The sequence below is a fragment of the Oncorhynchus kisutch genome, linkage group LG1 (genome assembly GCF_002021735.2).
Source record: "Oncorhynchus kisutch isolate 150728-3 linkage group LG1, Okis_V2, whole genome shotgun sequence".
Classification (NCBI taxonomy): Eukaryota; Metazoa; Chordata; class Actinopteri; order Salmoniformes; family Salmonidae; genus Oncorhynchus; species Oncorhynchus kisutch.
Genome location: NC_034174.2, coordinates 22,372,523 through 22,398,472, shown reverse-complemented (window position 1 = coordinate 22,398,472; position 25,950 = coordinate 22,372,523). Strand labels below are relative to the sequence as shown.

Genomic DNA, 25,950 nt, shown 5'->3' with positions numbered 1-25,950 from the left:
CAGATTTGTGCAATATACGACTGATTGTTGTCCTATGGACAGAGTCTCCCACCTCAGCTGTAGATCTCTGCAGTTCATCCAGAGTGATCATGGGCCTCTTGGCTGCATCTCTGATCAGTCTTCTCCTTGTATGAGCTGAAAGTTTAGAGGGACGGCCAGGTCTTGGTAGATTTGCAGTGGTCTGATACTCCTTCCATTTCAATATTATCGCTTGCACAGTGCTCCTTGGGATGTTTAAAGCTTGGGAAATCTTTTTGTATCCAAATCCGGCTTTAAACTTCTTCACAACAGTATCTCGGACCTGCCTGGTGTGTTCCTTGTTCTTCATGATGCTCTCTGCGCTTTTAACGGACCTCTGAGACTATCACAGTGCAGGTGCATTTATACGGAGACTTGATTACACACAGGTGGATTGTATTTATCATCATTAGTCATTTAGGTCAACATTGGATCATTCAGAGATCCTCACTGAACTTCTGGAGAGAGTTTGCTGCACTGAAAGTAAAGGGGCTGAATAATTTTGCACGCCCAATTTTTCAGTTTTTGATTTGTTAAAAAAGTTTGAAATATCCAATAAATGTCGTTCCACTTCATGATTGTGTCCCACTTGTTGTTGATTCTTCACAAAAAAATACAGTTTTATATCTTTATGTCTGAAGCCTGAAATGTGGCAAAAGGTCGCAAAGTTCAAGGGGGCCGAATACTTTCGCAAGGCACTGTATGTACAAAAAGCACTGTAATTTCTTAATGGTTCACCAGATATGAATGAAAATACCCTCAATTTAAAGCTGACAGTCTGCACTTTAACCTCCTAGTCATTTCAAATCCAAAGTCCTTGAATAAAGAGCCAAAACAACAAAAATGTTGACACTGTCCTAATACATTTAGAGCTCACTCTATGCTGCAATTACCGTGAGAACATTCCATTTTAAATGTGTATCACGCTGTAACGCTGAATTTCCGCCATACGGATTGAATAGAGCCCTTTAACATGTTTTATTCTTAATCAACAGAAATATTTCAATTAGAATTTCAGAACATAAAGGATTGTCAAACTGTAGCAAAAGTTGAGGTAAAAGAACAGACCGGACACCAATGTACCAATGATCTAGTGCATAATGTAATGCCAACAACTGTCAGCTATACAGCACACAGGGAGCCATTCACACTCACTGGGGCCTACTTCAACATTCACTGTTCTACATACAGAAATCAGTTCTGTCAATTAAAGTTGCTAATATAGAGGTAGCATAGAATGACATGTATTTCCCCTGAATGATCTCATTGATAAAATTAGGAGTGTTTATGTTTTCAAGTTTTAATAATATTGGGTGACACCTTTAAAATTGCAATTCTAGAGTTGGGTCAAGGTAATATATTGTGCCTGATATATTCTCTCTCACATCCCTGATAATCCATGGCTTTTAGACCAATACCTGCAATTGTACTCTGCTTAGGATCCAGAATCCTGAGAGTCAAATCTATGTTTCTTTCCTCCTTGATCATAATAAACCTTTATATAAAAAAGACAAGCAGAAATGAGAAAAAGACAACCACGAATACAGGGATGGAAAGAGTGTGAGGTTGAGATAAAGATAATAAAACAAAAGTTAGACTTTGCTGGCTCCCTTTCCATATGGTAGTGGTGTTTATCAGTATGGGCAGTTGGTGCCTGGGCCACGCAGCTCAGGGGCTGACCAACGCCTCTTCCGTGCTGGTTCCAACCCCCCTCTCTGCCCTGCTTTTGGCTTATCTGGAGCAGGGGGAAGAGGAGCCTGGGGGCAGGATGTTTGCAGGGGCTTAGGCCCTCTAGCTGAGGTGCCAGGACCCTGGGGTTGGGTGGGTGGGGGAACGGAGGGTGATGTGGGTATGAGAGCCAGGCAGACGTCACCCACACTAAGTTGGTGGCAGCGGAGGCCACAAAGACGGGCTGTTCTCTGGGGACAGCAGGAGGACCAGCCACGCCCACGTACAAAGAACGGGTACTCCACATACACATCCAGGAACTCCTGTGGGAAAAAATACTGTTACAGTCACAATGTAGTACCTCTGTTTTTCTACTAAAGTGGTGTTCGTGTTCTGAAATTGGGGATTGGCATTGATGTAGTGTCATAATGAGGGATACTGCAGGAATGTATTTCATTTTCTTTAGGGTTAGACTCATCCAGAGTTATACTATTTGCAAATATTTATGATATATTGTATATTGAATTCCATGTTATAAATTATGGAAATGTCAGTAGACAAGCATACAATGACAAACACACTGACATGAGCTCATGTGATATAATGATTTAGTAGGCTCAGGCCCAGCTCACCTGAGAGTGTTCCTCGTGTAGGAGGATGAGGAGGCGGGAGAGGGAGGGGGCTGTGGAGGGGGAGATGTGCTGCACAGTGCAGCAGCTCAGACGCAGCTCTGGACAAGCCTCCGCACCGATTAGGAAGTCTTCTGTCTGCAAATCCTCAACCCTCCTCAGCCGCCCATCTTTGAGCTCGATTAAAGAGCCTGCCGCAAAGTGAGGGAGCAACCAGGGCAACTGGTCAGAAGAGGTGGAAGGGTAGGAAGAGTGATGGGAGGAGAGATGTGTAGACACACATACTTTTTCTGTTACTCCCATGGTCCAATATTTCTCTGTTGATTGGTCAATAAGTGATGGTCTTATGGGAGATTGTGCCTCAAACTCCAAAGGACTTTGCCCTGAAGCATGGTACTTGGGGGCTGTGGAGAGGTTTGTGTATACCAGTTCAGGGTGGTGGTGTAGGTTCCTGTTGGCGGTAGGAGATAGAGCATTGTTCAGTGGGGCAGAACCTGTCCCTGAGCTGGGTCGTGGCTGGTGGCCCCCCTGTTTCCTTCTTCTCATATATGGGCCGCTCTGTCTGCTTTGCTGTGTGGTGTGTGGACTTAACTTCTCCCTCACTTTTTTATTAAGGTGCCATCTGTACCCTGCTTCCACCCCACTGGGCTCCTCTGTAGGCAAGGCCATGTGTCTGCAGATAGAGGGGTGGCGTGGGTATTCTGAGGGGTGATGGAGAATGTAGGGAACTTCCCACCCTGAAGGCACTGCAGCCCAACCTCTGTAATAGTGCTCCTTCCACTCAGCCCAGCCATAGCTGTCGTTGACAGGAGAGGGGAGATAGGGGTTGACTCTGGTGGTGGAGGCTGTGGTGGGGGACTGGGTCCAGGGCTGGTATAGCGGGGGCACAGATGCAGGTGTAGGAGGGAGCAGGTCTGAGTAAGATGCATTGTAGGGCTTGACTTCATTATGGCTCTTGTAGGGGAAGGGGACCTTGAACGTGACAGCAGGAGGTTGCTCTGAGAGGCCTGGTCTGGGGTCCCTCTTCTTGGGCGGGAGACTCTCTCTGCTTAGGCCGGTCTCTGGGGTTAGTGTGGTGCTCATTGGTTCACACAGCCGTCACATATACTGACACTTCAGTTCCCTGGCCTACAGGTTGTTGTGGAGAGGTTAAGTCACATAGGCCTCACGTGAAAGAGGCACCCTAAGGGATCCCGTTACTCTCTGGTGAATCATCACTGACAGAGGTCGAAGGTGTTCTCAGTCTCAATGATCCAATCTGAAAAAAGACAGGAAGGTGTTTGTTTGACATAAATGATAATTTAACCCTTAACCTTATGTCAAAAGCCCAAGAGGAAGGTACACCAATATAATTTTATACATTTCATAGCCTTGTATTACAGGCTTTTCAGCTTATAGTCATGTGACTTTTGATGATGCATTTCATAAACTATATTTCATTGCGCACTCTCACAACGCCCTCTCTCTCTCATATCCCTCTTTTTCTCCCTACTCTCTCTCTCTCTTTAAAATTTGCTACATCAGTGATAGACATGGTCTTTCTCTGCCAGTTCTCCCTGTCTCTCTTAGACCCCTATGGAGTTACAGATGGTGACTGTGCCCTTGAAATCTCATCACTAATTTCTCCATTGCCTCCAAATTAGAGCCTTTCAAACCACGGACTGCTGCATTGAGAGTGTGATTGACAGCTGAAGTCTGGCTCACTAGAACACTAAACTTTAACTGGATCTACTTAGGAAGAAGTTACTATGGTAACACAGTATATTACTGTGCATACTGTGGGAACAGTGTAGATGAGGGGAGGTGTTGCACAGGGGTGCTGTGTTGTGCTTTCCAACACTAATGACAAATATAATCTACTTTGTCTGAATAATATATCACATTCTTACCCAATAATCTTCATACATGGGATGTCATTGATTTTACCATCAACAGGAATTATTCATTTCGCTGTAGCTGACCTACTATGCAGCACGGCAACAAAATGCATAATGTATTCATGTGAATCTGAGCAAAATACATGCAGATAAAACTGTTATACTTCTCAATATTGTATAAAAAATAATGACCTTATATAGAAATGTAGCTTAACCTTGCATTTCCTATGTACAGCTCATACCATAAAGATATTTCACAATGCACACGCTTGCCAGTAGTTTACCTATTCAAATCTACATGCTCTTTATTTAAATGATTTGACCGAAAGCCTGAAGAGAAGTGATAGAAGAAAACAGAGCAAGACTTTACGGTGCAATCTTATGCAAAGCTAAAGCCAAGGCCTGAATGGTGTCATCACACCACCGCAGAGCAGTCACCAGCTCCCTTGATTGCTGAATGATGCTCTTTCACTCTGACTAACAGACATGTCTTGGAAGTATGAGGCATAGCTTGGATCATACCTTCCATTGTGTGTAGAGACTAGATGACCTCATAAGAATGGGACAGAATATACACCCTCAAATTGAGAAACATTCCTTACACAGAGGGCTGTACTGACAGAGGCCAATCATTGGGCAAAAACTGGTAGTATAACCTATTAAGGGTATCAATTGACCTCACCTTGCTGTGCATGTCATACTACGACTATATGCAAATGCAATCTTCACACAGTGTGTTACTTGTAGTGGAACAGTAATTGCTATGAAAGTCCTGAAACATACTTTTCTTTTGGTATTGTTATCATTATGTGCAGAGCTCTTTTTCTCAAGCAACACATTTCCAAGTTACAAATTACACCCCAAACATAACTGGTCATATCGCGTTGTGTAAGTTCTGACTGATGTGAAGCCTAATGATCTAGATGGGTTAGATGCACTTTATCACTGATGCAATATTATTGCTATTGAGTTTTTACCACTTCAACCGTAACATAAAGGAATACCATGCATATCTAATGACTACAAAGGAGATTAATACCTTCCTCCCACACACTTACACACATATTATCACATTCACAAGATACATCTGAACAGTTGACACCTTACCTCTCTCTCTCTCTTCTGGTTAAGGTGTGAGTCTTTAGTACAGCATGCTGCAGAGTGAATGGGAACATCCAGACAGCCTCACTATGTCTATCAGACAGACGCACTCTCTCTCTTTCCTCCCACTCTCTTTTACACCCCCACTATCTCTAGCCCTCTCGACATATCTACCAGATTTGCTGTGCCCTCTCCTTCCCTCCTTCCCTCACTTTGCTCTGTCTCTTTCTCCGTTTCTAGCTCAGTCTTGACTCCCTCTCCCTCCCTTCTTCTTTCCCTTTTACAACCCTTCTTTCTGGTTTCTGACTTTCTCTCCATTTCTCTCTCTCTCCCCATCCCTCTCTCCTTCCCTCTCTCTCCCTTTCTCTCTCTCTGGATGTATAATTAGACATGAGACCGCTGTGATACTCGTCAGCTGATAGTAGGCGTATGGCTGCCTGATGGGCTTGGAACTCTGCCCAGTTGTGGTGAGGGCGGGAAACTATAGCTTAGAATGTTCTGGGCATTACACATCTTTAGCTTTCATGCCTGTTCAACCAGTTGGAATGCAGAACCTTCTAGGGAATATATAGGAAGACACATTCTGAAAATGAAATCCCATTCTGAAAATACTTCCGTTGGCTTCACATTTATTGCAATTCTCAGTTGTTGAAAATGACTACAGTGAATTCTCGCAACCCACTTCTCTATTACTCCATTTTCTCTATTACTTCTCTATTACTGTGAACACTGAACCAAATGCCAGACAGTGTGAATGTCAGTAAAGTTAGAAAATTATCAGCCTTAATTGCTTTCTATTCAGCAGTTAAAAGGATCAGTATTTAGACCTATATACATTCAGAACAAACACCATTTTTAAACTCAGGACACAAAAGATATGTTCCCTCTTTTACTACTCTTCTTTCTCTCCTCTCTTTGTATTTCTATTCAGCCCTACTCTCATTCTACAGAATAAAAAGTGATCATGGCCCTTGATTCAAGCATCTCCCATCTATATGAAAGCAATCTGATTTACAGGTAGCTCCAGATGCCCCATGCTCTGCAGGGTGAAACCCCAGTCATGATGAAGCCCACACACACACATTAGAGAGAGGCGAAAAGAGCTTCTCATTTTGAGTCACATCATTCTTCCTCTGCCCACACACACTCTCTCAGACAGTACAGGACATGTCAAGAGTTAAAGCTGGAGGAGTCACTACCTCAACCAACACTTCTCTGACATTTAGGAAGATCACTGTTGATACAAATCAACGTATTATTTTCTCACTCCCACGTCCTCCAAACACCCATTAGAGTATACGTGCATCTGCAGTCAGTAGCTTATATCTGCACCCATGCATGGATACCAAGACTTGTTATTGTTAAGGTTTCCACAAAGACAGATAGTTATTCATATGTCCTTCCCCTCTCTCCATCTCTTTCTATATGTCTCTCTCTGGGTGGCAGCATGTGTGTGCTTTTATTTGAAAGAATGCCACCTCATAGGAAAACATCCTATACAATAAACCCCCATTGATATTACAATGTATATACATATAATTCAAGGCTAATTAAAGGCCTATATAAGGCCTATTCAAATCAAGCAAATAAAACATTTCATATTAGCTATTTAAATGCAGAATAATATCTATTTACAACAGCTCAGGTTGCAATGAAAAGGAAACACATCTTTTGACCACTAGATGGTGTCAATTACTTTGATTTTCACACAATGTTGTTGTACTGAGTGATCATTAATTCTGTATTTGCAGGCAATCACTATTGTCCCAGGCAACACATACATTTGATGGGACGGAACTACCCTTAAAATTAAATACCTACTGATACAATGCGGTATAAGTATAGTACGCTATCACAACTGCCCTGCAATTAAGCATTTAAGTATAATTTTAAGCTTTTACTTCTCTAAAGATTTCTTTAAAATAAAGATACATTTCTCAAAGAAATGATTTTCAGTCTAGCTAAACCCAATAGGTTATTTTGGAGGTGTTGGCTTCTAATGCTATTTTTGTGATGAAAAATGGAATCTTTGCCATGAACTGAATTATACATGAAGCGCTGAAATCAACTGTTCCTCTGAAGAACAGTGTGTGCTCTTTCAGAGGCAGGAATAAAAAAAGATGTTGATTTGTTCAATAACATCAATACTATTCCATTAACGGCAAGAAGATCTTGTATCCTGTCGCATTGCATTTTGTGCACATCAATTGACCCTGGAAGTGAGAGGGACACAGAGGAGAAAGGAGAGAGGGAGCGAGAGAGAAAGGATGACAAAAATAACAAAAGCAAGTGTCTGTCTACTGACTTGGTATCTTCCACTGTTACATAAAGGACCCTGCACTCTCCCCTATCCACCCCTCTCACACCAAGCTCCTCCCCCTGTGAATGACCAATTGGTATGCTCCACAAAGCCCTAACCTGCTGTTCTCATCCAAATACTGTAGTTGACAGAGTAAGTTCACTCAGAGAGAAGGGTCCTGTACTGTTCCATAAAGAAAGGAGAGAGTGTGTTTGAGAGAGCCAGTGAGTTTCTTGGGAGTGCTTTGACTCTGCTTCTGTCCCAGGAGAGACGGAGGGAGATGAGTTGTTCTGCTGAGGCTCTGAAGGGCTGACTGTTCCCCACCCCATCTCATCTCTGTGCCTGACTGTGTGACCTGACCCTCCAGTCCTCCTCAACAGCACACCTAATCTGATTCTGCAGCTCTCTCTCCAAAGCTGCCAGCACCATGAGCTCGTCTGGGGCAAACCTCCACAACAAGCGTCTACCCTGTGAGTAACTTTAAAGCTTCTTTACCTTTCTTAAAAACTACTCTAATGTGTAGGACTTGGAAAGACTATGTCACAATGGGAATATTCCATAAGTCATTACAGATCATTTTAGTCATTTATTCTGTACTGTACTGTACTGTTAGAAAAAAAAAAATCTATATACAGATGTGAGGCAGTTTTCTACAGCAGGAAAATAATCCTACAGCAACAGGAAATGTAAATTATTATGTGGATTGTAATTAACAGTTTTGTAGAGATTGATACATTTTTCATAGGGGAAAATAAACTGACATTTCAAAGTTGAAATTACAAACTTCAGAAGCTTTTTTAAACCTCAAATACACTACAGGTTTTACAGTTCTCCTGCAACAGGGTGATCAAATTAAGATCCCACATCTGTAGTTTCAATCACTGTAATCTCCTATTGCTGAGCAGAACGCTAGATAGAGAAAATTCCTGTCCATATTTGGGTATCTGTAGTAGCTTTACAGACAGACAAACTCATTAAATATTTAGTGAAGAGAAACATAAACCAAGCCACAATCAACATAGCCTGTTCAAGTAATTATGGGTGATTACTGATTCCTGTTGTTGATGTTGTTGTTGGTGTGTGTGTGTGTGTGTGTGTGTGTGTGTGTGTGTGCATTGAAAGCAAATAATATGTGTGTGTGTGTGTGTGTGTGTGTGTGTGTGTGTGTGTGTGTGTGTGCGTGTGTGTGTGTGTGTGTGTGTGTGTGTGTGTGTGTGTGTGTGTGTGTGTGTGTGTGTGTGTGTGTGTGTGTGTGTGTGTGTGTGTGTGTGTGTGTGTGCATTGACACGTTGACTGTTCAGCCGATGTGGTAGGGACCTGGTGTTTGTTGATGTTACTAAGGCTGTCATACTGTATGCTCTTTGCTAGCCAAATAAAGACTAGAATGGTGAATCATCCCCATGAGTAATGTACCATAATAACGCTTTAATCAGTGGGACTTTACTCAAGACGTTGAGGGTTCTTAAAGGGATACAGTATATTCTCATTTTGAATTGGGGCCTTAAAGACATCCAATGGTTTCACTGACATGAATCTCTAACTCCTAATGAGATTGTGTGTCTGTAGCTATAGAGTGACTGCAGTGACATAGGGCTACAGACAGGCTGTCCTACAGACGATGCTCTCACAGAGAAACACAGAAATGGGAAATTGAATTTGTCGCAATAGGGTCAGTCAGTCCGTGACTAAATTTGATCAGACCATGACTGAGAGAGAAGACATCCGCTATCTATGGGTTGAGCGGTCCCAGTCCCTAGTGCCCTACCTGTAGGTTCTGTATTGTGTGGGAATGTTTTGTTTGGAGGGGCACAGTGGTATGTGTTGGCTTGGAGGACTGAACAGCTGTTGTCACACTGTTGAAATGTTACATGACAGGCTGGGAATGATTAAGTGAATGCGCAGTTCGTATTGAATGTACACCAGATAAGACATAACTGATTGCAAACACACAATTTATTCTCACATATTTTTTATGTTGTTGCGGACATGGATTTGTTGTGGTGCCAACCATGCTCGGTGATCAAACATTGTGTGTCCCAGGTATCCCATTCAGGTATTCTACTCTTCACCAACCATGGTAGATCCCTTCCTTTTCTGACTGGACTAACTCCATTATATAGATAAGACTGGTGTCTCTCCCTGCAGCATTGCATGGAACTCCTATCTGTTCCCCATGTATGCTGGTGGCTCACAGGATGGCTGCTGCCAGAGTGCTCATTTTAAACAGAGCCAGTCTCCCACTGAGGCAGACACAGCATAGTACATTTCTGAAAGGTGGTGCAGCCCACTGTTGGATGGAGAGGTGGCCACAACAAAATCCTCAGGATTTATTCTACCTGTACTAATATTACTTTATGACAGCAACAGCTGCAGTGTAGATAATGTCGTTTTTTTCCCCATGCATGGCTGACCAACAGCTTGATGAACACACAATATCCCTGGATGCTATGCACATGCAATGTCCCATGGTGTGTGTATATGTGCATGTGTGTGTATGTACATTATGTATGTGTACACACTACAGGCCTTGAATGACCGTCTGTTCATATCTATTTCCACTTAGATCCTTTAATCTACACAGCCTAAAACATTAGGCCTAAAACCAAGGCCTAAAAGCAAGTCCTCCTAATTAGTTTGGATCAAATCTCCCATCATCCCATTCTCTGCTTGGTGAAAACAAGCCCTGGTTCAGACCAGGTATACTTGTTAATGCCTACAGGCATATTGTAGTTCACTAAATACAACAACACAGTTATTACTCATTATTCATAAATCTGTCAGCATGTGCTGGACCCACAAATCTCTTACACATCTCCCACATCAACACAGGTATCACAGGTATCATTAGTATTGTATGGGAAATACATAGTGGTTTGGTTTCTGGTCTTTGCTGTTCACCATGGACCCACGACGATAGTGCTAAACTACTCAGGCTCATGAGAAATACCAACATCAACAGAATAGATCAGTGTAAGGCCAGAACTATTCTATTGTGTCCAGCCAAACATTCCAGTGATGCTCTCCATTGATTTGAAAATAGCAATGTGGGCTATTCATCACAAAAAGAGGATGAGCAACAAAGAGGTTCCAGGAACACCAGGAAAGGTGAACAATGTGATAGTTGATGTGTTGCCAAAGGGCATGATGAGTCATGATGGAGGGAACTCAGTTGACCAACAGTGTCACCCTATCGATGCTTTTAAGTACATCCGCTCCCTCACAACACTCCAGATAAATTCTGCTCATTCATGGTGAGTGTAGTCTAATGGAGACGTCTCTCAGTTTTCAGCTTCTTGGCTTCAAAGTGGATGAGTAGTCTGCTTATGGGCCACATAGAGGGCACTGGCATAGGAGACAGAGGCTGACTGACCCATAAATGGCACTATTGTCAGTCCGGAGTGTGCTGGGAGAGGAGAGATGATGTCATTGTAGTATTTACAGAGTGGGTATGTGGTGGTGCCAGTCTGTGATTCAACCCATTGAAAGCTCCCCACACACACACAGTCCAAACACACATGCAACAATCACACACACACACGCACACGCACACACACACACACACACACACACACACACACACACACACACACACACACACACACACACACACACACACACACACACACACACACACACACACACACACACACACTAGTAAAACTGACTATGTGATCCTCGACTTCGGCGATGTCATCTACAAAATAGCTTCCAATACTCTGGATCTAGTCTAGCACAGTGCCATCCGTTTTGTTACCAAAGTGCCTTATACCACCCACCACTACGACCTGTATGTTCTAGTCGGCTGGCCCACGCTACATATTCGTCGCCAGACCCACTGGCTCCAGGTCATCTATAAGTCTACGCTAGGTAAAGCTCCGCTTTATCTCAGCTCACGGGTCACGATACCAACACCCACCCGTAGCACACGCTCCAGCAGGTATATCTCACTGTTCATCCCCAAAGCCAACACCTCCTTTGGCCGCCTTTCCTTCCAGTTCTCTGCTGCCAGTGACTGGAACGAATTGCAAAAATCGCTGGAGACTTACATTTCCCTCACTAACTTTACACATCAGCTATCTGAGCAGCTAACTGATCGCTGCAAGTGTACATAGTCCATCTGTAAATAGCCCACCCAATCTACCTACCTCATCCCCATATTGTTTTTATTTACTTTGCTGCTCTTTTGCACACCACTATCACTACTTACACACCATCATCTGCTCATCTATCACTCTAGTGTTAATCTGATAAATTGTAATTACTTTGCTACTATGGCCTATTTATTGCCTTACCTCCTCATGCCATTTGCACACACTGTATATAGACTTTATTTTTTTATATTGTGTTATTGACTGTACGCTTGTTTATTCCATGTAACTCTGTGTTGTTGTTTCTGTCGCACTGCTTTGCTTTATCTTGGCCAGGTCACGTTGTAAATGAGAACTTGCTCTCAACTAGCTGACCTGGTTAAATAAAGGTGGGAAACACACACACACACACACACACACACACACACACACACACACACACACACACACACACACACACACACACACACACACACACACACACACACACACACACACACACACACACACACACACACACACACACACACAATGCTCAACTCTCAACATCAATAATTCACTCTCTTCGCAATTGGAACCAAGCCTAGATGGGAGGTTCAGGAGAGAGAGCAGGAGGATGAAAAAAGCCCAATAATAAATGGTGTAAACCAAAAAAACGACAAGAGGCATCTTCTACATAATTGTTAATGTTGTCATCTGTTTTATGAAAGGGAGGCTACTGCCTGCCACCCTGGTCAGTTTACATAGCCAGGGACAGTGCTTCACCTGCCAAACTCTTTCAATAAACAAAGTAATTGCACAGGGCTTCATATAATCTGATGTTGTTCTGAAGCATTTTCTATGTTGCCCCCTTATTTGCAACAATTGATCCAATAAACTTCCAGTTACCTAGAGGCAGTCATGGCCAGCTGATTATCTCCATAGTGCCAGCTTTTGCCAGCCACTAGACTGTTGAAAGTGGAATTTGATGATGAGAGAGCAGCGGAAAAGATATCCTCCTCAGCTAATGAGCCCCAATCAGAGTCTGCACATTCTTTCTCTAGGCTCTCCCTGCCTACTCATTATTTCTCTGGGCTCTCCCTGCCTACTCATTCTTTCTCTGGGCTCTCCCTGTCTACTCATTATTTCTCTGGGTTCTCCCTGTCTACCCATTCTTTCTCTAGGCTCTCCCTGTCTACTCATTCTTTCTCTGGGCTCTCCCTGTCTACTCATTCTTTCTCTGGGCTCTCCCTGCCTACTCATTCTTTCTCTGGGCTCTCCCTGCCTACTCATTCTTTCTCTGGGCTCTCCCTGTCTACTCATTCTTTCTCTGGGCTCTCCCTGTCTACTCATTATTTCTCTGGGCTCTCCCTGTCTACTCATTCTTTCTCTAGGCTCTCCCTGTCTACTCATTCTTTCTCTGGGCTCTCCCTGTCTACTCATTATTTCTCTGGGCTCTCCCTGTCTACTCATTCTTTCTCTAGGCTCTCCCTGTCTACTCATTCTTTCTCTGGGCTCTCCCTGTCTACTCATTCTTTCTCTGGGCTCTCCCTGTCTACTCATTCTTTCTCTGGGCTCTCCCTGTCTACTCATTCTTTCTCTGGGCTCTCCCTGTTTATTCATTCTTTCTCTGGGCTCTCCCTGTCTACTCATTATTTCTCTGGGCTCTCCCTGTCTACTCATTATTTCTCTGGGCTCTCCCTGTCTACTCATTATTTCTCTAGGCTCTCCCAGTCTACTCATTATTTCTCTAGGCTCTCCCTGTCTACTCATTCTTTCTCTGGGCTCTCCCTGTCTACTCATTCTTTCTCTGGGCTCTCCCTGTCTACTCATTCTTCTCTGGGCTCTCCCTGTCTACTCATTCTTTCTCTGGGCTCTCCCTTTCTACTCATTCTTTCTCTGGGCTCTCCCTCTCTACTCATTCTTTCTCTGGGCTCTCCCTGTCTACTCATTCTTTCTCTGGTCTCTCCCTGTCTACTCATTCTTTCTCTGGGCTCTCCCTGTCTACTCATTCTTTCTTTGGGCTTTCCCTGTCTACTCATTCTTTCTCTGGGCTCTCCCTGTCTACTCATTCTTCTCTGGGCTCTCCCTGTCTACTCATTCTTTCTCTGGGCTCTCCCTTTCTACTCATTCTTTCTCTGGGCTCTCCCTGTCTACTCATTCTTTCTCTGGGCTCTCCCTGTCTACTCATTCTTTCTCTGGGCTCTCCCTGTCTACTCATTCTTTCTCTGGGCTCTCCCTGTCTACTCATTCTTTCTCTGGGCTCTCCCTGTCTACTCATTATTTCTCTAGGCTCTCCCAGTCTACTCATTCTTTCTCTGGGCTCTCCCTGTCTACTCATTCTTTCTCTAGGCTCTCCCTGTCTACTCCACACCTCATCTTTTTTATTCTCTTTTATATGTACATTCCTTCTTTTCACTTCCATTGAACTTTTTACTCTTTGGTTGACCTTTCTCATCTCACTCCTTTTAGTTTTTATCCACTTTTCCTCCCAACTTCTTCCCTCAAACACATCTCCAGAACAAGCGGTGAGATGGTGCATGTTGAAATACAATCCTCTTCCTACCCTCCCACACACCCTCAGCAACATGTCCTGTCTTAAAGGTTAACCAGTCTCATCTTCCCCAGTCCCTAACAGCATTACGTCACGTATTGTTGGTCCTGATCAATCTGATCAGGAGTCACTGTCACTACCTGCTGTTGTCTCACTGCCTGGCGATGTGCCAGCAGATGATTCATCTCTTATCCTGAACAACATCTAACACTGATTACTGGTGCCATGTTGTCATCCTGTGAAAGAGAGAGAGAGATAGAGAGATAGCACAGGCTGTGCTCACCCCTCACTCTTTGTCTTCCACCGCAAGGAAACCTACATTTTCATGGCTGTGTCTTTGCAGTTTACTGTCAATTCCAAAGGATTATTTAAGTAGGATTACTTCATTATTTTGGAAATGAACTCTGTCACTTTTATGAAACCACTTTTGCTTGGTGGTAAAGAATTCCCTGAAAATGACTCTGCCAAACTAGTTCATAATCAGTGTTTGCACTAAAGGAAGTGGCCATTCCCATAGGGTTTTTGTGTTGAGAGCTGCCTCCGCTGGGGAATGTGGGGAGGCCACAAACCAGCAGCCCCAGTGAAAGATCTAAAACCCAAAAGCAACTGGATCATCTAGAAAGCTAATCATCCATGTTTTCTTCCCAAACACTGTTTGTTGTTCTGAGGCCAGCTCTTCCAGTCACGAGGCCATCAGCCCCTCAGCTCTCACTATCTCTGTATCTGACTAGCACTAAGGTCTAATGTGAGTATGATACAGAGAGGGAGAGAGGTCCCTGTTGGAAAGGACAGTGTGTTGATGATGTCATGGTGTACCCCTTCCTAACCTTCCCGACATGCCTATGGAGTAAAATAACTTCCTCTCACTGGCGTCATGTCTTTAGAATCAGGCCCAGGCCCATTCCCTTACAGCCCTGCTTTTGTGTTTGTCTGAAAGGGCTTTTTCTGTTTTTCCCGTCAGAGTGGAGGATCTGGGTTTGTCTTTGTGTGGGGAGGCAGAGTGGGAAAGCTGACACGTCCGGCTCTGTTCGAGTCCGGCTCATTCCACAAGTCCAGCTGGTACTGAGCCTTAATCCCACACTCTGTCCAACCCACAACTCATTCCCTGGGGGGGAGAGAGGGAGTGAGTAAAAACAACGGAAAAACCTTTCTGTAAGAAAGTCAGGTCAAACTTAAAGCCCTCTGACAATCTGCTTTCATCTGTTTAGTCCCAGTCTTCTCTCATCTGCGTCCCCCCTCTTCCTCCCTCCTGAATAGCCGCTCTGTGTTGCCCACTGGCTGCCACTCTGGATGGCTTGTGGTGTGAAATGGGGGGTTTGGGTAAGGAATGGAGAATGACTGACGGGAAAGGTGATCTCAGCAATCGGAGACATTGTGACCCTGTCATTTTGTGACCCAGTTTTTTCCCTTGTGAAAAAGGGAACGGGTCAAAGGTAAAAAGGTCAGCTTTGAGTTCCCCAGACCTTATTGATAAAGGTGATTAGATGGTAACAAAATGGAATAGGAAAATCAATGGGAAGATTTGCATTGTTAACTACTCTCCCTTTAGCTCATGTATAAGTCAGGTACCAGGCCTCTTAAGAAAATACATCAAGCACCAATCAATCAATGTCAACCTGGTTGTATGAACTATTGCACTAACATGAGGACGAGGAAAACACTGAGTGATCTAAAGTATGACCAAACTGCTGTTCTCCAAAACTGCCGCGACATACTGTACTGTTATCAGACTTTATTACTGTGATACACATTCAGACATCAGTCATGCAGCCAGTATTTTGAGATATACCCTGGCATGTTTTGATATTCCTCATATACCTGGCCTCAATTTCAGCTGGCATCTTGCTTTGTTAGCATGGCTCTCCATAATAAGAGAAGACGGGGGCATGTCTGATTGCATACGACCGTGAGAAGAGAAAAAGGAGTCACTCCCTTCCCGCATGCCAAGTGTCAGCTCTGCTCTGAGCACACAGACCTCTCCAGTGACCTTGTTGAATGCAATCTATACCTGACATAGTAAAGCCACACTGGTCCATTGAGGTTTCTTTTTCTTTCTGCCTTTTTTGGGGGGGACAAATGTTAAGAGCTAACATACAGTTTGTATTGTAGTGCTATTGTGTCACAAGACAGCCTTTCTTATCTAACAATATCTAACACTTATCTTACATTAATACACTTACAGTTGAAGTCGGAAGTTAACATACACTTAGGTTGGAGTCATTAAAACTCATTTTTCAACCACTCCACAAATTTCTTGTTAACAAACTGTCGTTTTGGCAAGTCGGTTAGGACATCTACATTGTGCATGACACAAGTACTTTACAACAATTGTTTACAGACAGATTATTTCACTTATAATTCAATGTATCACAATTCTAGTGGGTATGAAGTTTACATACACTAAGTTGACTTTAACTTTAAACAGCTTGGAAAATTCCAGAAAATTATGTCATGGCTTCTTAGAAGCTTCTGATAGGCTAATTGACATAATTTGAGTCAATTGGAGGTGTACCTGTGGCTAAAGCTACCAAGCTTTAACTTCTTGACTGATGTCTTGAGATGTTGCTTCAATATATGCACGTAATTTTCCTGCCTCATGATGCCATCTATTTTGTGAAGTGCATCAGTCCCTCCTGCAGCAAAGAACCCCCACAACATGATGCTGTCACCCCCGTGCTTCACGGTTGGGATGGTGTTCTTTGGCTTGCAAGCCTCCCCCTTTTCCTCCAAGCATAGCGATGGTCATTATGGCCTAACAGTTCTATTTTTGTTTCATCAGACCAGAGGGAATTTCTCCAAAAAGTACGATCTTTGTCCCCATGTGGAGTTGCAACCCAAAGTCTGGCTTTTTTTATGGCGTTTTGGAGCAGTGGCTTCTTCCTTGCTGAGCGGCCTTTTAAGTTATGTTGATATAGGACTCGTTTTACTGTGGATATAGATACTTTTGTACCTGTTTCCTCCAGAATCTTCACAAGGTCCTTTGTTGTTGTTCTGGGATTGATTTGCACTTTTTGCACCAAAGTATGTTCATCTCTAGGAGACAGAACGCGTCTCCTTCCTGAGCGGTATGACGGCTGTATGGTCCCATGGTGTTTATACTTGCATACTATTGTTTGTACAGATGAACGTGGCACCTTCAGGTGTTTGGAAATTGCTCCCAAGGATGAACCAGACTTGTGAAGGTCTACAATTATTTTTCTGTGGTCTTGGCTGATTTCTTTTGATTTTCCCATGATGTCAAGCAGAGAGGCTCTGAGCTTGAAATACATACACAGGTACACCTCCAATTGAGGTGACATATTTTTTGGGAATTTTCCAAGCTGTTTCAAAGCACAGTCAACTTAGTGCATATAAACTTCTGACCCACTGGAATTGTGATATAGTGAATTGTAAGTGACATAATCTGTCTGTCAACATTTGATGACAAATTACTTGTGTCATGCACAAATTAGATGTCCTAACTGACTTGCCAAAACTATAGTTTGTTAACAATACATTTGTGGATTGGTTGAAAAACGCGTTTTAATGACTCCAACCTAAGTGTATGTAAACTTCCGACTTCAAATGTATCTAATAGAACTCAAAGGGTTTTCTTTAATGGAATTGTCTCTAATGTCAAACATGTAAAGTGTGGTGTACCGCAGGGCAGCTCTCTAGGCCCTCATCTCTTTTCTATTTTTACCAATATACTGCCACTGACATTAAACAAAGCATGTGTGTCCATGTAAGCTGATATATGTCCATGTAAACCATATATGCATAAGCAACCACAGCTAATGAAGACACTGAAACCCTTAACAAAGAGTTGCAGTCTGTTTTGGAATGGGTGGCCAGTAATAAACTGGTCCTGAACATCTCTAAAACTAAGAGCATTGAATTTGGTTCAAATCTTTCCTTAACAGCAGCTCTGGGAGATTTGTCCTTTAGAAAAAACAGAGAAAAAACAGGAAATGACAATGGAAAAAGATCTAAGGATTGTGGACTGATTTTAATCACTTCATGGAAACAATTATGATGAGAGAGGAGGAGAAGGGAGAGGAGAGGGGATGAGAAGAGAAAAAAGCAAAGGAAATGTGAAAGTGCTTCAGGAGCGAAAGACATCTCTGTCATTATTTGGCCTTATTGCGTGCCTCAATTTAGCTGAATTGGTCAGATAGCTGCCTACATCACTGCAAGTTACGTTAGAAAATAGATGTGACAGGTGAGGAAATTATGTTGCTCATTGTACCGAGTTAGAACTGGGCGGACCACCCACTGTATTTTAATTGGTTAGTTAGCTAGATGTTCTTGAAGCATGCAAGACTAGCTTAGGGTTTTTTGGATATTTATTATTTCTTTCCTTGGGTCCAGCTCAGCCCCCCCCCTCCATTACTGTGTGTTTGAAAAATAAACCTAAAGTTTCCATCCCCCCTAGACTGCAGGGTCAAATGGGTATGTAACAGTTATAAACAGACATAACTCATTGAATGTTTGGCAGGATGCAGCAGACTTCTCACCAGCTCTTTATTTTTTTTGTCATTTTGGTTTTGTGCCTCTGGAGCGCTGAGAGTTTGCTTGGGCTGGTGTCAGAGGCTGTCTTCCACATGGATCAGTGTCTTAGTGTTTGCCCAGTGATTCACAATGGTGCCCAGTGGTGCAGACAGACAGTCAGGCCCAGGGGGGTGAGGTGAAGCCTTTCCTCAGCTGTCTCTCCTCCCCTTCCCGGATGGCCCCAGGACAGGGCTTTCAGACTGGGGGAGACAGGGAGTTGCTGTGACTGGCCTGCCTCCTTTTGTCACTAGACAGAGGGCTCCACAGGACCCATGGGGAGTTTGGGGCTGACACAGCAGACTGGACTGGGGAGACCTGTTGCCATTTTCAGACAGACTTAAATCGTTCTGCATACAAAGGAAAACCAGAAACACCATTGGTATTATCATTATACCATTTGCTTACTGTAATGTTAGAGAAGCATGGGCCAAACAAAAGCAACACTGCTTTAAGCGGTTCCTTGTCATGACTCATCAAGGATTAAAAGAAATTCAGCAATAAAGACGTTGTCACAGTGACAATACTATCAGACATCCACTTGGAGCTTGCAGCCCTGTGGTCGGAGGCCTAGTTCCTCTTCCCCCTATTATTATGTCTGCCCTGATACCTCTATCTGTCTTCAGCTTCTTACAGCCTCATTACTGCCTGAGGATGATCAGTGATCACAGCACAGGCCACATAATCTTTACATTATTCCCAATTTAGATCAGGATTAAAAGCCTCATCCAATTAGCCCAATCCCTGCCTGTATATTCTCACTATGCCTAAATCCCCAGACAGTTTTGTTCTGTAGGAGGTCAATATATGGATGTGGTGAGAGGAAAGAGAGAGGGCAATTCATGTATTAACACTTACAGAACTGTGCTGAAAGCCCCAATGTAGCCTATGTCAGTCTGCTGGGTGTAGGCTACTGTCATGACTCTCCTGTGAAGATCTGAAGGATCAGGTTACAGTAGGTCCGCTCTACAGAAGTTGGCCGTTTTATGATGGTCATAAATACCTTGTAGAAACTTTTCCTTTGCGCTTTGCAGGAGGAGGGGAAAGAAACCTCTTTGTTACAAGGAGATTCCTTCTGCCAAAATGGTGACATCAAAAGGTTGAATAATGAAACAATATTTCTATAATCCAAACCAAACTGTTGGAATGGTCCGTGGGTACTGAAAGAACAATTATGTCAGATCAGTTGTTGTTTTCCTCATTAAGGACGGTATAACAACATAACTGTATCTCTGAATGTGTATATTTCCCAGTTATCAGATTTACATCTAAATGTTGTGGAACTTATGTGATTAAATATTAAACTATTTGTGAGAAGATGAAATGTGATGCTAGCCTTCTAAATTAGAATTGTTTTTCTTATAAAGGTTTTAACCAGTCAGTGACCACACCCACGTGAGCACAGATATTATGTCGGCGTCATGGAATGCCCCTTTTTCCAGAGTTTATAAATGGACTGTAACGAAATTTACATTAGACCAGAGAAAGTGAGGACGCAGTCCACACGCTGAAATGGTTGCCATTTAAATGGAGACCAGTTACGTGCAGCTCTAGCTGACTACGTTACAAATGGTTAAGAAAATTAACATATTAGAACAAGCAGGCGGACGGTGTTGAACTGGATGTTACGAATGGTTACACTCTACAAGACCAGCGGGGCCAACAGTGTGAGCTGAAAGGTACAAAATGGTTAGAAACTCTCGAAGAAGAAGACTACACAGGAACATTCAGTCTGCAGCTGTTTGAGTACTTCAGTCTAGTAAACTCGACCGAGAACCACCAGGTGGTATTTTGAAAGATCCATTCTAACAAGCACTTCCTCTGGAAGATACTTTCTAACAGACACCTGAAACCAAGAAGCTATGACTACAAAATACATGGTGACCTCTGGAAGGACAACCAGAGACTTACACAACCCGAGAGTTTCTGTCCACTTACTCCCCGTAGATGGATCGAGTGTTTTCAACAGAGAGAAGGCAAAGACATACACATGAAAATGTACATTGCAATTATTTTGAATGAGCGGCCGTTCATGTGCAAAGTATTCACATTTCCATGAGCATAGTTATCAGCTGTATGTATGTTAGTGGAATTCCTTTGTCTCTTCCTTTTCCTCTCTTTAGAATCCTCCATTTTGTGTAACAAGCCGTCATATCGGTTTAGTCCACTAGGGACTTTTCATTGCATTGGGTAGTAATCAATGTGTAAGCTATCCTGTTTGTGTGTTAATGTAGTTCTGTGTGATTATTTAGTTAGTAATCAACAATTAAGCCAATTTGATCCAGGCTGCATCACATCTGGCCATGATTGGGAGTCCCATAGGGCGGCGCACAATTGGCCCAGCGTCACCTGGGTTTGGCGGGGTAGGACGTCATTGTAAATAAGAATCTGTTCATAACTGACTTGCCTAGTTAAATAAAGGTTAAATAAAAATAAACTAAAACAATTTTATATCACTGATTCATCATTTATGATAGGGTTCGTGCAGATATCCAAGAGTTTTGCGACATTCAGAATGAGACGGAAGGTAAATAAGAATTAATTAATTGACTTTAGAGTTTAGTCAGGAGATAGTAACTTGTTAAATCACTTTTCCCGTGGTGCCCCAGACTACTTAACTAATTGTTATATGATTAATTTAATCGCATAATAATTGAATGTGAATGTGGTATGTAATTATTTTATAAAATAACAGTCAAACACGTTAATGATAGTCAAGACACGACACTACCCATCACTTTATGATCTCACAGTACTTGTTCCATATTGCTTCGCTAACCCATTAATGAGTGTGTTTACAGATTGAGTTATATGTTAACAGTGGAAGAAGACTTCTTGACATCTGTATACATGATGTGTTCAGGGAGCCCACCATAAAAAGGTGATGAAAACTGGAGGGTGGTTTACTCTGTGCCCAGAACACACTGGCATTCTTCAGTTCATTCTGGGTTCTTGCATTTCTCTTTCCTCTCTCCCTGTGTATACACTTCAGTGTTGTCCCCTCCCCTGGCTCTAGCAGCACTCTGCTTTATTACAATGGTTCTGATGAGGTGGAAAATATGATTGCATTCTGTCCTAAACAAGATTAATCTAGTAGGGGAATTGACAGCTGGCCTTTGTAAAGCAATTGGTGGGTGTGGAGGGATTGAATATAGTACACTAAGGTAAAGTGTGAATATCGTATATATTGATCTACATCTCTCTGGCCATCCACACTGGTCAGGTAAGTTATGGACCTGCAACAGTAAAAGCATTAGCTGTATCTGGATTGAATCAGAATACATGGAGATGTGGAGTTGATGTTTTTGAATCCCAGTGGATTGTCAATTGCATATTCTACATGAACAAAGGTATGATATGGGTTACAGGATCAATAATCAATCATATTTCAACGTAAGGCATCAGTATGAAATGTTGAACAGACCTGTGCTATGATGCTAAAAGTGTCTGTTACACTTGGTTATACCAAGTCTGCAAGAGGATATGAAAAGCCTAAAATTCTCAACCCCAGAATCTGAGATGACAGTTTCTTTTTCCCATGGCTCATTGTTGCCCCCTTCTGGTTATTGTTTGTTACAGATTTGGGGGAAGTGTTGATTCTGCATACCTGTTAGACTAGAGTTTCTGACTGATATGTTCTGTTGTTCTATGTTCCAGCGGAGACAGAGCATGCTCAAAGAGTCCCAGAATTGGACTCAGCCCAGCAGCTGAAACTGAGAGAGAGACAGCGCTTCTTTGAAGAGGTATTTCAGCACGATGTGGACGTCTACCTGTCCTCTGCCCATCTGCATATTCATGACTATAAGAGACGTGAGTGCAATCGGCATCACACACATGTATGCACACATGTACCCTGACCCTAATCTAAGCTTCATGTCCATACCCCAGCTCAACCATTACCCTAACCCTAGATTCAACTACACAACCTTCAAGTTCTCTCTTTCTCTCTCTCAATCAAATAGATTTTTTTGGGCAAGGGAAACATGTTTATATTGCCAAAGCAAGTGAAAAAGAAACTAAAGTGAAATAAATAATAAAAAATGAACAGTAAACATTACACTCACAAAAGTTACAAAGGAATAGACATTCCAAATGGCATATTATGGCTATGCGCTCTCTTGCTCTCCGAAATGAGTTCCTTTTGCATCCCTTTGATATTTTAAGTAGAAATGCTGAATTGTAAAAATGCCTGTTAAAATAGACCACATGGAAAATTCAATAAATCCGATTTTTTGTATTCTTAAAAAACATTTTTTTTACATGACTAGACTTGCTAAAGTGCCAAAATTCAGAGTTTTGACATGCATCCTCTATGACTTCTAGGAAGATTTTAACCAACTTGACCCCAACATTTCTCCAGGTTTTCACCGTCATTGTAAAGCCCTAGCTATTTTGTTGTCAAAGTCATTTCTGAAGATGATTAATTTGAAGGTAAAAAAAACATTTCAAAGTCAAATCATAGTGTAAAGCAGGTGAGCTTGTTCTACTCCTTTTGGCAATTTTCTGGTGTTTTGTGGTGGAAAACTGAGAGGGTCGAGCATAACACGTCAGCACTGTTAGCCGTAGATAGAAGGCAAAAAATGTTTTAACAATGTACATTTTTTTGTGAAGCTTGCATTTACATACCCATCCCAGTTGCACAAAACAAGCTTCCATTCCTCCTGTCTCAAGGGTATTTGGGGCTGAATTAAGATGACGTCGTCTACTCTTTTACGGTCATCCCTGTTACTTTATTTGGCACTTAATTGTCACTTACTACTTACTATACTATGTTTTTTTAAACCTACTGAGATGGGGAAAATAGTTTGTCATTAAGTGAACATGTGCTTTTTATGACAACGTTAAAATCAGGTGAAATAAAATGTTTATTTCCCACCAAGTTAAACTGCTCGAAAGGCATCTAATCGGTGGAACAACACTACTAAATGTTGCTAAACATTTCCTTAGAGACGTAAAGCTGACATACAGTAAATGCCTCTAATCAACCACGTTTGTCTCTTGTGTTGTTAGCTCCCATTGGCAGCGTCTCGTCCATGGAGGTGAATGTGGACATGCTGGAGCAGATGGACCTTATGGACATCTCTGACCAGGAGGCCCTGGATGTCTTCCTCAACTCCGGGGGGGATGAGGGGGTGCTGGCCTCCCCTCTGCCAGGTAAAGGTGAGTGGAGGGGAGACTCGCATCTGAGGCAGTCCCGTGTTGATGGTGTAGTATTTGGCAGTCTAGGCTTTGTCCCTCCCCTATACTAGCTGGCAACATTAACTGCAATATTGAGTGCAGCATTGATAATCTGTGGCCTAACATCCCTTTCATTTCACTCACAGTAGTTCATGGCAACAACAACAACAATGAGGTCATCAGCCAGGGACGCTCTCCCCACAACACAGGTGGTTGTGTGGTGAAGTCCCGCATGTCCTCCACCTCCTCCACTTCCTCCACCAACAGCCAGAACACCAATGAGGATGGAAGGGAAACCCCTGTAGTCCAATCAGATGATGAGGATGTGAATGTCGGCACACTCTTGCTGATGGGATCAACCCCAGGGAAAGATGAGGAGAAGGATCGGCCCATCTTCTCTTCATAGAGGCCTTGCTTCACTTCCAATATTCACTAACATTGTGGACATACTGGTGCTGACAATTATCACTGAAACGGGACACTCACACACAGAGGTGTTTCATGGACTGGCAACTATCACTATCACAACATTTTCTTTACCCTTCATTTAGTGTTGTCTGAACTGTAAATATAAGGCCAAATCTTCTCAAAGCTTGCTGATCTCCATATATACTTCTGGCATATAGATAACAAGATATTTCTTTTTATTTCCTCATTTGAGATTCTAGTAGGGTCTGGCGACGTGTGATACGGACATTTGAGGAAGTACATTCCTGTGTGTACTCTACAGCCAGGATATGTACATAATAGAGTTGTGAAATATGCAACCATGTAAGCATGCTTTACTGTACTACAGACAGGGATTTACAATTGTGCAATTACACACGCAAAAACATTCTTTAGAGAGTAACTGCAATGCTGAGTTAATCTGGCCCTTAGTTCCCGTATTCCTCAAAATGTTGAACCAATCCCAAAACACCTGCCACAAATAAAAACTAAGGATGTACAGTATATATTGCATAGTGTTGCTTTCATTTTGATATATACAGTGCATTCGGAATTCAGACCCCCTTCCCTTTTTCCACATTTTGTAATGTTACAGCCTTATCCTAAAATGTATTAAATAAAACAAATATTCATCAATCTACACACGATACCCCATAATGACAAAGTTGAAAAACAGTTTTTAGAAATTTTTGCAAATGTATGAAAAAAATAAACAGAAATAACTTATTTACATAAGCATTCAGACCATTTGCTATGAGACTCTAAATTGAACTCAGGTGCATCCTGTTTCTATTGATCATCCTTGAGATGAGTCCACCTGTGGTAAATTCAATTGACTGGACATTATTTGGTAACGCACACACTTGTCTATATAAGGCCACACAGTTGACAGTGCATGTCAGAGCAAAAACCAAACCATGAGGTCGAAGGAATTGTCCCTAGAGCTCCGAGATAGGATTGTGTCGAGGCACAGATATGGGGAAGGGCACCAAAACATTTCTGCAGCATTGAAGGTCCCCAAGAACACAGTTGACTCCATCCTTCCTAAATGGAAAAGTTTGGAACCACCAAGACTGGCTGGGCGGCAAGCTCTAGGAACAATCTGAGTAATCGGGGGTGAAGGGCCAGGGTCAGGAAGGTGACCATAGACCCGATGGTCACTCCAACAGAGCTCCAGAGTTCCTCTGTGGAGATGAGAGAACCTTCCAGAAGGGCAACCATCTTTGCAGCACTCACCAATCAGGCCTTTAAGGTAGAGACGGATGCCTTTCCTCAGTAAAAGACACATGACACCCTACTTGTAGTTTGCCTAAAGGCACCTAAAGGACTCTCAGACCATGAGAAACAAGATTCTCTGGTTTGATGATACCAAGATCAAACTTTTTGCCTTGAATGCCAAGCGTTACGTCTGGAGGAAACCTGGCACCATCCCTACGGTGAAGCATGGTGGTGGCAGCATGTTGTGGGGATGTTTTTCAGCGGCAGGGACTGGGAGACTAATCAGGATTGAGGGAAAGATGAACGGTGCAAAGTACAGAGAGATCCTTGATGAAAACTTGCTCCAGAGCACTCAGGACCTCAGACT

At 42.7% G+C, this 25,950-nt stretch overlaps 2 protein-coding genes across 3 annotated transcripts; one reads left to right on the top strand and one right to left on the bottom strand.

The window, feature by feature from the left end:
* Positions 1–641: 641 nt before the first annotated feature.
* LOC109876863 (uncharacterized) lies at positions 642–5,590 on the bottom strand. Its single transcript, XM_020469249.2, has 3 exons — positions 5,300–5,590; positions 2,319–3,573; positions 642–2,009 (listed from the first exon to the last, which is right to left on the bottom strand). The coding sequence occupies exons 2-3, from the start codon at positions 3,396–3,398 to the stop codon at positions 1,653–1,655; spliced, it is 1,437 nt and encodes a 478-aa protein (XP_020324838.1). The 5' UTR covers positions 3,399–3,573; positions 5,300–5,590; the 3' UTR covers positions 642–1,652.
* A 2,124-nt stretch (positions 5,591–7,714) lies between these two features.
* Positions 7,715–24,869, top strand: LOC109908069 (dysbindin). 2 transcript variants are annotated; one of them, XM_020506629.2, is made up of 4 exons: positions 7,715–8,062; positions 22,398–22,550; positions 23,751–23,894; positions 24,065–24,869. In XM_020506629.2, the coding sequence occupies exons 1-4, from the start codon at positions 8,020–8,022 to the stop codon at positions 24,322–24,324; spliced, it is 600 nt and encodes a 199-aa protein (XP_020362218.1). In that variant the 5' UTR covers positions 7,715–8,019; the 3' UTR covers positions 24,325–24,869. The 2 variants fall into 2 exon arrangements, with proteins under 2 accessions (XP_020362218.1, XP_020362130.1); XM_020506541.2 differs by having other exon boundaries at positions 7,718–8,062; positions 23,751–23,900.
* The last annotated feature ends 1,081 nt before the right edge of the window (positions 24,870–25,950 follow it).

Coding starts and splice junctions, on each gene's coding strand:
- LOC109876863 (XM_020469249.2), bottom strand. CDS start 3,398: ATGAGCACCACACTAACCCCAGAGACCGGCCTAAGCAGAGAGAGTCTC. Junction 2,010..2,318: donor TACACGAGGAACACTCTCAG/GTGAGCTGGGCC, acceptor TTTTTCCCACAG/GAGTTCCTGGATGTGTATGT.
- LOC109908069 (XM_020506541.2), top strand. CDS start 8,020: ATGAGCTCGTCTGGGGCAAACCTCCACAACAAGCGTCTACCCT. Junction 22,551..23,750: donor TATTCATGACTATAAGAGAC/GTGAGTGCAATC, acceptor TTGTGTTGTTAG/CTCCCATTGGCAGCGTCTCG. Junction 23,901..24,064: donor CTCCCCTCTGCCAGGTAAAG/GTGAGTGGAGGG, acceptor TTTCACTCACAG/TAGTTCATGGCAACAACAAC.